The sequence below is a fragment of the Phodopus roborovskii genome, unplaced genomic scaffold (genome assembly GCF_943737965.1).
Source record: "Phodopus roborovskii unplaced genomic scaffold, PHOROB, whole genome shotgun sequence".
NCBI classification, from domain to species: domain Eukaryota; kingdom Metazoa; phylum Chordata; class Mammalia; order Rodentia; family Cricetidae; genus Phodopus; species Phodopus roborovskii.
Genome location: NW_026126424.1, coordinates 9,984,858 through 10,002,124, shown reverse-complemented (window position 1 = coordinate 10,002,124; position 17,267 = coordinate 9,984,858). Strand labels below are relative to the sequence as shown.

The following is a 17,267-nucleotide window of genomic DNA, read 5'->3' as shown; positions in this document are numbered from 1 at the left end:
AAGTAGAGTGCCATGGCCATCTAACAGGCCCTCTTCTCTGGGAGCGCCTCTGTGCTTGTGTGAGGGTTCCCTCACACCCTGCTCACTTCATGACTCCTCTGCTTTCCCCTTCTCCCTTTCAGTGCACATCCGTCCTCAACTTTCTCCCATCTGCCCTTGTTCCAATGACCTCCTATTGGCCAGTGTCCACCAAACCTGAAGCTATGCCTCATGGATTGCTGAACACCTGTACCCTGAAGTCCTTAGACCCAACGTGTCTCAAAACAAAATCCTTTCCTCGTAAACTCCTGAATTTTCTACACCATTTAATTGCATCAGCCTTTGCTCAGATTCTCAAGTCCAGGACATAAGGGTCATCTTAAATTTTTCTTTCTTCTCCACTCTCAGTCAAAGAGTGGTTATATACTGTTACTTGGTACCCATTTCTGTGATACATGTTTTTGTTTCTATTTGCCTTATCTCATCCCCCAACAATTCCATGAAGTGTGCAATGCTATCATTGCCTGTATGTAGACACAGAAGCCAAGGCTTAAAGAAGTTGAATAGGATCCCACAACTGTTAGGAATACCAAGCAAAGTCCAAATTTGGGTGTGCCTAAATTCAGAGCCAGCTCTGATGACCTCTTTCTTCCTCTGTCACACCTAGTCAAAGTCTTTGCACCTCCTAAAAACCTCTCAGTATTGCCTCTTCTTCCTCTCTGGGCTCTGTGAGGGCCAGAGGCCTTGTACCAGCCTGTCCAAGCAAGCTTTCTTTCTGAATTCCAAGGTTCAGTCTCTGCTAATCTAGGCATTCCTCCACACAGACACCAGCATCACATTCCAAACACACATCTGCTTGCATCACCCCAATGCTTAAAGTCTCAGTGACTCAACAAAAAAGCATCCCGCCTGTTTCTCTCCATTGGTAGGGCCTCAGCTGCTGGCAGCCCTCAGTGGTCATCATTACACCAAACATTCCGCAGAAGGAGGGAACGCCTTTCTCACAGCATAAGCAACAACCCTCAAAAGGGACCCCTGCTCCATCAGGCTTTGGGGGCCTTAGTGCCTCAGGAAGGGAGTAGTTCTGACTGGGAAGCTTGGAACACATGCTTCCATGGGGACTTTCCTATGCAAGATTCCTATGAAGTGAGGGAGGAACAGTGTGTCTGCTCAAGCCTGAAGTGGCTTTTCCTTTTGCCATCATCTGCCTGTTGATTCTTTGCTTGTTTTCTTTGCGGTGTTGGGTCTAGAGCCCAGGGCCTCATAACTGCCAGGCAGGTGCTACCATAGAGATGTAACTCCCCAGACCTCATCATCCACTGCTTGACACTTGGCCCTCAAGTGTCCCCTGTACCTTCACATAAGCTTAGAAGTTCACTCTTCTGTGATCGACAGCCCTCTTTTCATACCCCTCAGGCTCTTGTCTAAATTCAAGTGGCCGGCTCTGGCTTGAAGAGCTAGATGGATCACTTGGCATCAGTAGGCACAACTTAGTTATCCTCAGATTCTCAACCTCAGCCTCAGGGATGTACACCTCTGAAGGCTGATCACACCCAATGGGCGAGGCCTCAAAAGGTTTAAGGTTGCTGGGCATAGCGGTGCACACCTTTAATCCCAGCATTCAGGTCATAGGAATAACTCACGAGTCATGGCTTTATGAGTTCCCTGGTACCCTGGAGCCACCAGCATTTCCCTAGCTTATGTGAACTTCCTTCTCCTGAATCCTGGACATGGACACCACTGCACACACTGCAAGGTAGTTTCTTAGGAAGTACACAGCATGGGGGCGGCGGCAGCACCAGAGGTGAATCGGTTCCCATCTTACTGGAAGACAACAATGACCTTGAGTGCCTAGCCTTTAACGGCTGAGCCCCCTTGAGTGCTTTTTAGAAAACATATTCTGGGCATCAACCCTGACTAGCTGACTCAGAATTTCCACAAAAGAGTCCTGGAGTCGCGTACATATTTACAGATCTACTAGACTAGGGCAAAGAGGCTTGCTGCTCCCATGTACAGCTCCCAGTTCATCTCACCCTCCTCCCTCTCTTGCAGTTAAGCGCATGCCCCTTGGCTAGGCTCATCGCCACCACCACTGTTGTCTTAATCTTAGTACAGACAGGACCTCTGTGCATGGGTGAGGGTGGACATAGGAATATTATTATTTTTTTTTACTTATACTGGTTCTTACAATGTTTTTGGGAGGTATATGAAAAATAATTCTTGTTTTTCTTTGACTTGACATTTGTAGCATGACAAGACAAGTTTCTTCCTTTCTTCCTTCTTCCCTTGCTTCCTTCCTTCTGCATGCTGCCAGTTGAGCTATAACTCTTAAAGGAGTTATTTTCCCTAAGTGTCTTGTGTCTAATATAGTAGCAATAGATACTTAATGGGTATTAGTGTCTTAAATAGTTAAAAATTAAGCCTCCAGGTTGAGACTTTCCTAGACTCAATCCTCTACTGTTTGTTCTCTGTCTCCATATCTGTGAAATGTGGATTTTAGGAGTATTTTACCTACTACTTGGCTTCTTTTAAGAATTAAATGAACTAATTCATGCAAAACACTGTTATATAAGAAACATTAATCAATATTACATGTTAATCAAAATACAAATAAATGTGGTCCAACCCCCAGCTGGTGCCCCTCTCAAGCTCATGAAGCTACTGACCCTATATCTGTCTTCTCATCCACTGGGACTCCCCCGGGGCTTTGGAGAGCAGACTGCTGTGGCCAAAAGTCAATGGCCTCGCCGTGGGGAACCCTACAAGGCTTTCAATGACAGCAGAAGTCATGATTCAGTTTCTTATCTTCTTGCCCTTGGGAGTGGGGGAAGCAAGTAGTAGGGGACAGGAAGGAGGAGGTACAGTAGGAAAAGACAGGCAGTGAAGGACAAAGCTATCACAGTCCATCCTGGGTTTCTGCATCTGCTCTTGTGTTCTTGTGTTTTGGACCATCTGCGGGAGCCTCAACAACTCCACTCCAGAATGCCTGAATGGTGTACTTGCCATGGAACCCTTCTCTAATGGTTCTAAAGGTTTCTCTAAGACAGGGAAGCCAGTGTTACCACCTACGCCTTACGTAAGAAGGCCAGCTTGGTATTTCCCTTTTCAATAATGGGACTTGTGCTAATGAGATTAGAAAAGTTCCTCATGGGCCAACCTAAGTGTCCACATCTATGCCTTATTTAAAAACAGAAACCAAACAAAATAACACTTAAGGAAAATTAGGCAAATGAATTTACCTGTAACAGTGAGAACTGTGACACTGGGAAATAACACAAGCTCTGAGAGGGAAGAACAAAGTGTTTAAGTCTTTCCTCACTGAGGGAAGTGAGAGTGATCTAGTAGACTTTCTTGGTGACTAGAGACGCCAAATCTCTCTCTGCCTTACTGCATCCCATGGAGCAACCTGAAGGGCATCCATTCTCCTGAATCAACAGCTGAATATGTGATTGTTCCACTGGTCCCACAAGGGCTAAAATCTCTGCTTCTTTCTTTCTTCTTAGTCATCCTGAGAGATTTGACACTTTATTTGGCTTGATTTTTGTAATTTTGTACAGTTTTAAGTAACAATGCAAGGACATAAGGAGAGAAAAGCCTAGAGGCACAGAGCACTTAGCACGTTCATCAGACCTGTGTGTAAATGCTAGGCTGGGGGACTCTGTCCAGAAGGTAAGGTAGGACAAATATCTCTTCACGGCTGGGGGGTGGGGGGTGACATGAGACACTCTGGGCTCACTCCAAGAGCATGCACACGTGGTAGGTAGCTGCTGCTCCAAACCATGAGCCAAGTTGAGAGTGCACCTTTTCTCACACTCAGAAACTGCCTGAATATTAATCAAGGCTTGACATTGCTGATCTCTGGGTTAGCCTTAGTGAACTGGTGTAGAGTTGCAGTTGGGTCTGTCTATTCCCGAAGGCTATGAGAACAGCTCTGGGATGCCGGGCTTCTGTGGGAGGTGACTCAGAGCTGAGAACCTTTCTTATCCTCAGACTACCTCTCAGATAAAGCTTTCTGTGTAGCATCCCTTACCCCATAGCTAAGTTCTGCCTTTCCTCTGTTCCTGAGAAATAAAGGTAAAGGTGACACAGACCTCTTGCTTAAGGTGGACAGTGATCTCGGGACAGGATGTGTTAGTGACATCTGAGAACCTCCACATCACTCACTTCCCAGACACTGTCCCATCATCCTCTTCTCCAAATCTAGAGAACCTGAAGTTCCGTGAGGACTTCATAGGTAAATATTTATGTGTGTGTGTGTGTGTGTGGCGGGGGGAAAAGGTGTATGTTTGTTTATTTACTTACTTTGTGTGTGTGGTAGAGGACAGTGTAGGGGGTACCATGACATGTGTGGAAGTCAGAGGACAACTTATGTAGTGATTTCTCTCCTACTGTGTGGGCTCCTGGGGTTGAAAGCAGGTTTTCAGGTTTGGTAACAAGTGGCTTTACCCTCTGAGCCATTGCTGGCCCACATTTAAGTAAATATCTTGAATTCTTATGCATATACATTTTATTCATAACCTAAATTTGTCTCTATTCATGTTTTAGGTAGGAAAATACAATTGTAAAAATTAACAAATTATCCCTTCGATTACTGTTTAGCTGAAATAAACAAATATACCTCTCCTCTTCAATTCTTCATGCAGCAAAAGGTTGGTCCTGGAATAAATCAAATACTAGTTACAGTTCACACTGGATTTGAATTGCTCAGTACATTAGAATTTTGGATCTTAAGTTTCATATCAGGAAGCTGAATTCAGCCAAACTTTAATATGAAAATACCTCCAATCAAAGCATAAAATTGTACTTTAACCAGTAACAACTGCCTTTTTTGCTAAGTCTTGAGAAAGCACATTCATTAATTGCCTTTTCTTGGCTATTGGCTCAGCCACTATGAGTATATAACTTTATGAACTGGTTAGTGGTTATTTTCTTGAATTTTCAGTGGCTATTTTTTAAAACGACCTTTCTTGGGTATATTGGGCTAATTGCCACCACCACCCAACCATGACATTGGGAAATGTATTTTTCAGGCTAACTTAAGAGAGGAAATTAGATAGTGAAGATGAGGTTGGATTGTGTAACATGTTAGAGTTAGATGTATAGATTTTGGTTGGTGACCCGGGTTGTTTTCCTCTGTTAACTGGATGACCCCTAGGAAGGCATCGTTGGGAGAGTTAGGGAGAGTACAGAAATCTATGCCATGAGAGCTATTATTATTTCAAAGGCCATGAACTAGATCCTAAGCAACTCACAGACAATCGCCATATTTTATGGCTCTTTGAGTTTTCAAAAATCTAGAAGTCAGTCAGAGAAAACAGGTAGAGGGTAGGCTGGGGACATGGACCCTGGGAGTCAGGGTTGTGTTGGGCACTTTTACTTGTCATCTCTTGCAGCTCTCCTACCCGCCTAGTAGCCATAATTATTGTCACTGTGTAGAGAATTTAAAGTGAAGATTCTAAGAGAGCTAACTTCTTAGTACATCACAGAAGATAAATTGGGGACTTCAGAATTTTTTGTTGTTGTTGTTGTTTGTTTTGAGACAGGGTCTCTCTGTGTGTCCCTGACTGTCCTGGAACTAACTCTTGTAGACCAGGCTAGCCTTGAACTCACAGAGATCCATCTGCTTCTACCTCCCACATGCTGAGACTAAATGTGTGCACCATTACCTTCCGGCTGGGACTTCAGAGTTTTAACCCAGGTCTGTACTGACTCCAGCGAGGAAGTTCTTTTCCTGTAACGTATAAGGTGCTATCCCAGGAGCTCTACAAGTAATGTCGGTTTCAATTACATACTGAGTCCAATAAAGCTAGCAATTATTTTATAGCACTCTAGATAATGAGTTAAAATAACCAGATTAAGATGAGGACTCAAAAAGGTTGGAGTTCATTCTTTTGTGTAGGTATTCCCATGAATTGAGCTTGAAACATCGAATAATTGATGTTAACCCTTGACTCCCCAGAAGCTCACTCTCTGCAAATACAAAATTGAATTTACAGATCATCCAAGTCCTGTCCATTCTTCCACGTTCTCTTTCTTCTCCTTCCGCACATTTAGCTGCTTTTGGAGGCCTGTTCTGTCTCCTCCAACCCCTTGCCAGGCTTCCAGGCTCTGGCTGCTTCTGTTCAGTACCCACATCCTCTCCAATGGGATAGTTCTAAAGCCCAAGCCCACAGTGCCATGTGGCTTACAGCTCCTTACAAATTTCTCACCACCATGAAGGTAAGTGGCTCCACAGCTCCTTCACGTCCTCATCAGAGGCTGTCCCGGACCTCCCCACGTGGACAATGTCCCCTGGCTGGCCACACCCACATCTGCATCTCCAGTGCGGATAGTGTTTCCAGTCTTCTTTATGCTGTGTGCCCTCCACAGGAGCCCAACCACAACTGGTCCATGTGCTTTCCCATCTTCACTGACCTGGCCACTGCAAGAGCTAAAATTCCAACATGTTTTTCTTTTTGACTTCTCAGCTTTTCTGAGTAGATCTGTATAGACATAAAGTAGATAACCAATAAATGCTAAACCTAAGCAGCAATGACTTTTGTGTTGAGCCTTAAAGGTCAAATCCATTGGCCAGGAACATCAGAAAGACACTTTTAGGCAGAAAGGAAAGTTTAAAAGAGTCACAGAGGTATGAACCCTCTGGACAAGTTCACACAGAGCTGGAGGTCTGGGCAGAGGATGGATGTAACAGAGAAGAGGTGTATCTGGAGTTAGCCGGCATGGATTGTAAAAAGCTTCATTCTGTGGGCGACAAGACAAGGGTTTCTATGTATGGGCTCTGCTACTTGGGACAACACAGCTATACCGCCATCTGAATAAATGAGAACAACCCAAGTATCTGGGTTGGGCAACTACTGGTGTGGCAGAACCGAGTGCTTGTGACACAGGGTGGTCCTACTGGCTGCTGCACAGCCCCATTATTATCCAGTACAACACCTCTAGGTGTTGTTGGAACAATGGAACAGGAAACCGAGAGAGCTGAAGTGCCCGGAAGTTGTTAGCCAAGTGATGGTAACTTTCATTGGAACAGCTGGGAAGAAATCATTGACCCCTTATGAGTCTTTGCTCCAACTTGGCCTTTTTGTTTCAATACTGCATTTATTTATTTTAGAAACACTTTTATTCTTCATTGGCATGTATTTCCTGCCTCTTCATCGCCCAATCACAGTGCATTTCCTTGCTCTTTGTGAGTGAAAGTTTTAGAAGTCTGTTCACAGTGTCAGGTATACACAATACTATTTATTATAACACCTTGTCTCTAATTTACCATCCCAAACAACCCAAATAGCCCAAAGTGATTTTATGCTGTGGCTCTTTCCATGTAGTTGGAAATAAATCTTCAAGGTTGCAGTTTACATCTGCCAGGAAATTAATTCTGGGATGTTTGCCCACATCCACTGGTATTTTTCTAAAGGAGACCCAGGTGTCTGCATGAATACCATCAGGACCACAGGCGGCTTCCTCTGGTGTTTATCAGCTGCTTTTGAAAAGAAGTGAGACAGGATTAGAAATCCTCGGTGCCTCTCTTATCTCCCAAAACCTGACCTAGATGCCTTGGGGTTTCATGGTCAAAGTATGGCTGTTTATGGGCAGCTGTCAACACAAGGTGCCAGATCCCTTTATTATCAAGTTCAGATGAAAAGAAGGACACATTTTCTTACTGCCTTCTCCAGTCAGTGTGCCACGTAAGAGCTGATTCCATGAAGCTATGATGCAATGTTTATGAACTGGAGACCAAGAGGCCACAGCTGAAGAAGGGAGCCTGCTGCCTCTGCAGCTTCTCTTCCAAGGTGGTGTTTTGTTTAGCTTTGTCAACAACTGAATGCCTTCTGCCTAGGATTTGGAGACAGCTTGCCTGTGCGGGAGAGTGTTCCAACAGCTCTCCCTTCGACCAGGGTGGGCTGTTTCCAGAAACAGTAAGACAGCTAGGAAGGAACTTTGGGCCTGGGTGAACTCCTGTGGTGGCTTGGCTATTCAGGAAGTTGAAGTGGGGGGTTGGAGCACAGACACGAATCTCTCTCTCTCTCTCTCTCTCTCTCTCTCTCACACACACACACACACACACACACACACACACACACACACACGATGCTTGGATGGTCTATGAGACCCCTTTGTGGGCTTGATTGCTGCTCCCTTGGCTGTCAGAGGGCATTGTCATGGCTCCCATTGAGATTCTGAATTCCTGCTATGACATTTGCTCAAAGCTTACCTCTGAGGGCATAGGATACTGACTTCATGCTTTCCCAAATAGTGTACTGAGTTTATGTTGATCACTTTACACTAGCCAATCTTGTTGCCTCATATACTTCTTTAACCTAGAGGATAGCAATTTCTGAGAACAAGATAGCATTTAAAAGTAGACTCCATGGCCTCATTAGAACCCAGTATGTTGTAACTGACAAGCTTGTCACAATAGACTAGATACATCTATCCCAGGACCTCTGTTGGGGGATTTGTCGTTAGCTCTGCCTCTTACACACATATGTGTTCCGATATACATGCCCATCAGCCAAGATTTTAACTCCAGAGATTAGTGTAAGGATCAGGATGGAATGAGGTCACTTGCTGTGAGGCAAATGGCCTCCCCATGAGAACACAAAGCTCCATTGTGAATCACACCTCAGAGGAGCACTTGGGGTCTGCTAACTCATATTCAAAGTCTTTCCTCCATCTTAACCTCATCAAGAAAATTTAGTGAGGATGACTTGATATTCATTGTGGTTTTATAAGACCTTCCTCTAGGCAGAGCCATAGGAACTTCACCTACTGGGCAATAGATACCATTGGCCAAGTGGCTTTGGCTTCTGTCCGTAGCATTGTTCTGACAAGATGGAGTCCTATGGATTAATTCTGGACAGTTTGTGTCCTCAAGAGATTATTTGAAGAAAATAATAACTGCTCTTCTCTCTCCTCCCCTGATGAACAACTGTCATTAATGAAGACGAACCTGGCAGGAACTTGAAAGTTGTTTGATTATTGATGTTCAAGATATTTTACAAAAGCAACAGTAAGATGGGGTTTTATTAAGGCGTGATTACTCTTTAGACAATGCAGTGTGCTGTACAGGAGGGAAATAGGTTCTGCCCTGTAGCACAAATAATAAAAACCCAGAGACAGATATTGGGGTTCAAGTTGAAGATCAAAAAAGCTAAGCAGCCAGCCAGTAGCTCTTACCTCTACCAAGGCTAAAATGGAGATCCTGTCCTCACTGTGGCTGCAAACTAAATCTCAGAATGCAGCATGAGACACTGGGCCCCTGTCTTTTATATACCTCTCTAGGACTGGGATTAAAGGCTTGAACTCTATTTCTCTTGTAGACAGATTCACTCTTTTGTAGCCCTAGGTGGCCTTGAACTCACAGAAGACCCATTTGCCTCTGTCTCCTGAGTCCTGGGATTAAAGGTGGTGTCACCACTGCCTGGCCTCTACTGTGGCTAGCTTTGCGTTCTGATCCTTCAGGCAAGCTTTATTAAATCATAAATAATATATCATCACACTGCCCCCACAGAAGTTTGTTCAGTGTACCATGTAAGTGGGCTTTGAATGGTCAAAGTGACAGGTCGTCATGTGATGTGAAAGTGAACTGTGTTCAAATGGATAAAGTCCTTGGACCAGTTTGGGGCATGAAGTAAACCATCATCAGTATTTGTAGTTGATGCTTATTTCTTGTTATGCTTTTGCAATGTTGGAAAATAAACTCAGCGTGAGCGTTCTTCCATTGAGCTACTCCCTTGGCGTCCTATTCTTACTGCTGTGGGGCACCCATTGAGGCCTTTACAAACTGTGTCCTGTGTTTGTAAATCCACAGGACAAATCTCTGAGGTCCAGCACAGCTCAGATTTCAGGGAGGGCAGTGGAAGCCACAGGTAGGAAACCGCATGAGAGGACGGGCATATAGGCCTACCTGACCCCTGTCTCTTCCCAAAGTGATGATGAAGAAAATAGGTCAGATGTCTTAGAGTAGAAGAGAGCATTTGAGAACCTGCTGAATTTTGTTTTCCGGAGTATCAAGGTTCCCATCTAGGAAATATGTCAGGAAATATGACTGTGAATCAGCTGCCTGATAAAACAGCCAGGATGGAGCCCACGTCATCACAGGCTTCAACAATATCACTGAAAACATCAGCTGTTTATTCCAGTATATAAAGACATAAGGTTCAAAGAGAATGAGCTAGATAACCCTGGAAGTCACAATACTAACAGTGTATTTATTTATATCAGAGTCAAACCCAAAGTGGGCCACAACAAAGTCATTTTATGAATTGCTGCTAGTTTTTCCTGAGTCTGGGATGCATAGGAGTCCAAAGCATCGTTACAGCTACACCTGCACCACAGGGCTTGTACATTTAAACCAGTTCAGTTCAAAAACTACTTCTTGACTCCCTAGCAGGAGAAAATACTATACTGAACATGGCCATGATCTCAAGGGACTCATTACCACTAGAGTTTTGCTGACCCACATGGCTACCTGCCGCTCTGTGAAATTTAAAACCCCATGCTTCTGATACACCCATATCTTTAGTATTCAATAGCCACATGTGGTCACTGGCCACCATGTTGGATAGGGCAGATAGAGTCAGTCACTGCAGGAAATTTCCCTAGACCGCAGTTCTCAGGCAAGAGACCTCCAATCATGCCAGGACTTTGTGGCTGGTCTATGGCTTACTCTCAAATGAACTCTGGAGCACAACCACACCCACACTGGGAATTCCAAGGCTCATATTGAGGACACACATGCAGACTTCACTTCTGACTTGTGTTGGAACTAAGGCAAGATTCTCCATATCTCTGGTCCTGTCTATTTCTGGTGAAGGAAGGACATCAGACTATAAGACCTCCTATGAGACTTCATCTCAAGGCTTTATGATGCCAAGTGAATGGAGAAAAACTTACTCTGTGCAATATCCACCACCTAAAAAACATAAAAGTGCTTAAAACAGCTTTCACCTCCCCAAATCATTTTGATTTTATTTTAGAAATTTAATTTCAGATTGTTTCTAACTGCTGTTTGTTGGTTTATTTTATTGAGACATCATTTCTAAATCTTTAATAGTAACATCATCTGGTAATGCAACCCATGTCTGCAATGTATAAGAACCAAAATTAGGTAAAGAACATTGCTACCTTTTTCACCACTAGTCTTTGCTGTATTGGGAATTCCACACTCCCCTAGTCACTTTAAGAAACAGCCCAGGTTGTCTTAATCAACAATTACTCTATTTTGCTGAAAGAAAACCCAAAGTAAATCCTCTATTCTATGTCTTAGCATCTCATACTGAATTTCTTTCCTCCCACATCTCCCAGTCTCCAGCAGGTCTGACTTATTAGTCCTTTCAATGAGTGAGAAGATGTGACATCTGTCTGTGTCTAGTTTATCTTATTTAAATGTACACCACTTCTAAACTTGGCAAACAGCCAAAATGGGATTATTTATGGCTTATCTCTATCAAACCTGGAGGTCTCACTAAAGCGAGTTTAAACATGTGTTCTGTGTTTTTTGTATTTGTATTTTTGAGACAGGGTTTCTCTGTGTAGCCCTGGCCACACTCTGTAGACAAGGCTGGCCTCAAACTCTTGAAAGTCTGCCTGCCTCTGCCTCCTGAGTGCTGGGATTAAAGGGGTGTGTAAGCTAGTAAACATGAGTTCTATTAACTGAGTCCCAAAGCCTTCTTGCCAAGCAGCAACTGCCAAACCGGTCTACCTCAGTGGTGCTGTTAGGTTAATTGCCATCAAACTGGCTGCAGGCTGGTTTCTCCAGCAGCCATAAGAGTCTATGCATTAGACACCACACATGTACATACAAAACTATGGCCAGATAAACTGCTTCTGCCCAGAAGAAATGAAAACTCCTTGGTGTGTGATATTCTGAAGTCCTTTGTCTTGTCCTAGGACTGACCAGTGTTAATCTTAGCAATTAAGTCCTCTTTGCAAGACAATAGTTGACTGAAGAAAATCTATTTCCTTTAGCTCTGTGATGTATCTAGTTTTACTTGTATTTCTTAAAGAAGTGCCTATCCAATTTCCTTTTAACCTTACAAGCTTTTTTAAGCCTTGGCCCTGCTGATGTTCTCACACACCTGCATTTCTGCTGCCCATTATCAGAAAGTAGATTGCTTTGTTTTCTTTCCTTTTATCTAGAACACTGAGACTACCACATGGGACCCTCTCCCAGGGCGTGGAGCCTAGGCAGGACAATTGAGTTCAGAAATCCCAGTGCTGGTGGGTTTGTAACACCTGGGAGTTCAAATACAGCCCCATTGTAAGAGACTTCTATATTGTGTTCTAGTAACTCTGGGGTAGGCTTCAGGAGTGAGGGGTTTGTAATGAATGAACCAAGTTCTCTTGCTTCTTGCCAGAGCTTTGTTTCTCCATACAAGCTGCTTGTGTTTCAGGCTTCTTAATTTCTCCTTCATAGAATGAACCGGGGCTTGATACTCACCCTACCACTGCTGGGAAGTTTTGAGTCCTCTAGAGCAATGGTCCTCAACCTTCCGAATGCTTCAGCCCTTTAATACAGTTCCTCATGTTGTGGTGACCCCAACCATAAATGTTTTTCATTGCTACTTCATGACTGTAATTTTGCTGCTATTATGAACCGTAATATATGATTTGCAGGATATGTGATGTGTGATCCCAAGGGGGTTGTGACCCACAGTTTGAGAATCGCTGCTCTAAAGCCTAACTTTCCTGGGCTACCAAGTGAGGCTAAGCATTACTCATTGTTCAGCCTACAGGACACTTGTGAAGGATCCCTCCATAAGCCATTGGATGTGCAGTGTAGGCTGGCACTCTGAGTTCCGGTGTGCCAGGAGGGGTTGGAGAGTTAAGGAACCCTGGTTCTACCACAGTCTACCCTTAACTCAGGAGCGTCTCTGCAGTTTCTCCCACAGCATGAGAAAGGTTCCATTTGACTTCCAGGCTCTCCTGGAGTTAACCGAACCTGCCTATGCTCTAGCCTAGTGCTCCCTGACGCTTTCCTATTGTTATCTGGTTTCATATTTCTGCTTAAAACCCCACAGGGGCCTGTGGAGTTCTCGGGATTGTCTGGAGTTCTCCTGGTCTCAGCCTGAAAGCTCGTGTCCTGAGAAAGCTCTCAGTTGGTCAGTAACATTCCGAGGTCCAGCAGAGCAGTGGATCCGGTCCCAACTGTGACCTCACCACTCTTCCCCGATACCTTTCTCTGTGTATTTTGGGAGGTATTTTGCTTTGTTTGTTTGCTGGTGCCCTGGCCTTGCCTCTCACGATTCTGAAGTAGAGCCTTGGATGTCTTTTTAAAGCCAGCCAATGCTCCAAAGCTTGGAGGAGGCCAAGGACCACTGCTCTATCCCTGAAGTCTCCAGAAACCCAGTGCTGCTCCTTGTGGCCAAGCTGATCTCCATTTTCTTTCCTCTGCCTGCTTTCTGTCTATCCTCCTTCAGCTCCAGCCCCTTCCTCCAGGTAGCCTTCTTGGATTCCTCCCAGTAAACCGCCCCTTCTTCTGGATGTCCCGAGTCTTTTTAGGCTAGCCTTCCTGACATTTTGAACTGTGCTTATTGGTTTACTACAATCTCTCTCTCATCAGGGTTGAGTTTCTTTCAGGAAGAGATTGTTATCTTCTCTCCTTGTACCCGGGGAGCCAGGCGGGCTCTGGCGTGTCACATACACTTGGTAAATATTCCTCGAACAAATTAATCAAGACAAGGCCATCTGACCTCTTGTGGGTTACATTATAAAATTCATGGACACAAGACCCCCCAGTGTAAGACAAACACTAGTACAATGTAATTACTTCAGTAATCTCTACAAGTGGGTCCCCTGACTCCATCTCAAAGAAACTCTTAATTTTGTTCTTCTTAGCTCTCTCTCTCTCCTCTCTCTCTCTCTCTCTCTCTCTTTTCATAGAGATAGTTCCACTTTCTCATCATAAAGTTGTCAATGAAGATAATTTCTCTGATGGAATTATTTGGCTGTCTGTTTCTTTGCTTTCTTCTTCCTGGTTCGTCCCTCAGCTGGCGAGCCTATGTGTGTTTGGAGAGAGCCAGGAAGGTTCAACGCCAGAAATGTTTCTCTCTTTAAAACTCTTTTATCCTCAGCTTTCTGATCTTCAAAGCAGCCTGTGTCCACTGTGACCCCACTCCCTCGTCTCCCCATGCTGGGGAGTGAGAGCCTTGGGTATTTGTGTCATTTTGAAAACTTGCATATTTGGGACCGCCTTGGACAGCGGGCCAGCATGGTCTCTGTTAACTCTTCAGGGATAAGGCTCTGTCATCGTTTCTAGGACCCTTGCACCCCTGAACCTAGGCACATGAAGAAATTAATGCCAGACCCTGGAGTTAAACAAATATTAGATACATAGGTCTTTTTGTGGGGGATCTATCCCTTGGCCGCTAGAGTTTCCTCTGCCTTACCATTTGCAATTAAGTCTCAAATTCTCTCTACCTGTGTGGATATCTGCAGTGCCTGGTCCTGGATAAGTTTGAAAGCTATGATGATGAAGTTCAGCTCATCCGACGAGCCCTGTCTCTCCTGGAGGAAAACAGGTTCTGGGCTGGCGTGGTATTCCCTGACATGTATCCCTGGACCAGCTCCCTACCTCCCCACGTGAAGTACAAGATTCGGATGGACATAGATGTGGTGGAGAAAACCAATAAGATCAAAGACAGGTGATGCTTCAGTCAGGGTTTGCAGGGTTTCACACAGATTCACGGGTAGTTATATTTGGTAGAAAGTGGAGGATACATCAGTGAAGGGAAACTAAATGGGAAGAAGTATGATTGAAGCAGATACAAGGAGATGGAACAATCGATCACCTTGTGAGTCACAGTTATTGCTGAAGTTAATACTGCGATCCAAAGTAGAACTAGGTAGTCTGAGAACACATAGGGCAGTAATTCTCAACCTGGGGGTCGCAACCCCTTTCACATGGGGTTGCAAGATCAGATATCCTGCAGATCAGATATTTACATTATAATTCATAACAATGGCAAAGCTATAGTTAGGAAGTAGCAACAAAGATGATTTTATGGTTGGGGTCCACAACAGGAGGAACTGTGTTAAAGGGTTACAGTGTTAGGACGGTTGAGAACCGCTGATTTAGAAGAGCTCCAGGGTAAGTTGGGCTTGTGAATTGATTGGGTTGCCCCCCCCCCACTTCCATCCTTCCTCCCTTCATCCTGTGCCTTTTTAGGTACTGGGATTCTGGTCCTAGGGCGGATCCTGTTGAAGACCTCCGGTACATCTGGGGAGGCTTTGCCTATCTACAGGACATGGTTGAACAAGGAATCATAAGGAGCCAGACCCAGGCAGAAGTTCCTATTGGAGTCTATCTCCAGCAGATGCCTTACCCCTGCTTCGTGGATGACTCGTGAGTCCCAGGCCTCTGCCTTCCTCCCCAGGTTAGAATAAACAGGGGTGCTCCAAGGCTCCAGTGTCCCCTGAAGAAACCCAGGGACTGGGACCACACTGGGGAGAATAGATTTCTGATGGCAGAAGCTGCTGGCCCCCGCTCCAGACAGAAGCAGAGGAGAACGTAAAATGTAGGGTGTTGGAGATACAAAAGGGACATCGGAAGTTAAAACAACAGGGGTGAGGTTGAAGGAGGGGATGCCAGCTGTCTAAATTTCCACTTTGTAGTATGTTTGGTATGTGGAAGGGTTCTGGTCACAGCATTTGCCCACTGATTGCCAGATCAGCAGACTTGGACTATATGACAAGTAGGTCTGGTTCCCAGGAGCCTCAGAAAATGCAGCTCCTTCCCTAATTAACATTCCTATGATGTATGTTTGGTGAAAAGGTAGAGGAATGTGTTGGATGAGCTCTGTCTCCTTCTCTGGCCTCCCCCATCGTAAAGCCTGTCCATCTGTTGGCTAGTAGCATGCTGTTTTGTTGAAGATAGATTTTTGGAGTGGAGGAGGAAGGGATGGAGAAGAGGTGCCCAGAAGGCTTATCACCACGGTAAATAGGGTCAGAAACACTCCCTGAGCCATAGATGACTTTGGAACTTAGCTCCTGGGGTGTCGGGAACACTAAGGAAGTCACGATAGCCAGTGCAGGGGCATGTGGCTGTGGGGTTCAGGAAGCAGAAATAGCAAAATGTGAAGGAAAGAGTCCAGTTACCAGATGGAGAGGTTGTAAAACGAAGTCCAGCATGAGCACAGGAAAGCGGCTCTCAACACCGGCCCCATCCGTTCTCCAGCTCTGCGGAAGACAGCAGAGATGGGAAGCAGAGACGAGGAGCAGAGCCAAGGGCAAAAGCCCAGATCCGCTCTCAGGTCAGAAGGGTAGGGGCTGACAGAGAAATAGCAGGTGTGGAGAGGTGGTGGGAATTGGGGTCACTCAGTACGGGAGAGTCCTCTGGCAGCCAACTCCAGAAGAGCGTGCTTTGGGGCTGCTTGGCTCTCTCCCTAGGGCCATTTTGAGTGAAACTATCCTCCCACGCTGGCATTGGGCCCTTCCTGTGACAACACCCAACAGTTTCAATAGATAATAATCCCAAGGGCTTTACTAGTGCATCATCCCCAGGGAAAACCTGTAAAGCTTACCCTAACTTGATTCCATCTTGCTTCCTGAGAACATATCCCAGGATGGATCTCCTCTGCTTCTGCATGGCTGATGGAAGTAGTAACTATTGCATCACTGATTTGTTCCAATCTCACAACCTCTGGGCAACCAGTCTACAGCCTTTCCCACAGAGTATAGACTTACAGGGAAGGTCTATACTATATGACAGAGATGGTATGATTTTATTCCTACACACTCACTTACTGACATCTGGGATGTCTGGAAAGAAATCATCTTGCTATAAAGAAAAAGTGGTGAATGTGAAAAATATTTTAAAAAGTGCAGACCCATGATTTATTTTCCTGCTTTCTGTTCCTTGGGACTTCATTCTTAGCTCTTTGCTCAAGGAATATTTACTTCATCTCCAGCAGGCACAGAATGCTCTGTTCTGCTTGTCCCCTCTCACTTTAGTTTTATGATCATCCTGAACCGCTGCTTCCCCGTCTTCATGGTGCTGGCGTGGATCTACTCTGTCTCCATGACTGTTAAGGGCATTGTCTTGGAGAAGGAACTGAGGCTGAAGGAGACCTTGAAGAACCAGGGTGTCTCTAATGCTGTGATTTGGTGTACCTGGTTCCTGGACAGCTTCTCCATCATGTCGATGAGTATCTTCCTCCTGACACTGTTCATCATGGTAAGCCAGGTGGAGAAGACCACTGCTCCTATCCTCCTCCTGTTAACGGATGTGTGCCTGGGCTAGTTATATGAGTGTGAAGGGTAGCAAGACGGATGGCTTCCCAGCTTTC

At 45.0% G+C, this 17,267-nt stretch overlaps 1 protein-coding gene across 1 annotated transcript in view; it reads left to right on the top strand.

The window, feature by feature from the left end:
* The window catches only part of Abca4 (ATP binding cassette subfamily A member 4), a 113,225-nt gene that overhangs the window by 31,884 nt on the left and 64,074 nt on the right, over positions 1 to 17,267 (top strand). Inside the window, exons 10-12 of the mRNA XM_051185585.1 lie at positions 14,419 to 14,624; positions 15,149 to 15,325; positions 16,933 to 17,155. Of these exons, the coding sequence (XP_051041542.1) occupies positions 14,419 to 14,624; positions 15,149 to 15,325; positions 16,933 to 17,155 (606 nt within the window). The remainder of the gene's footprint in view (positions 1 to 14,418; positions 14,625 to 15,148; positions 15,326 to 16,932; positions 17,156 to 17,267) is intronic.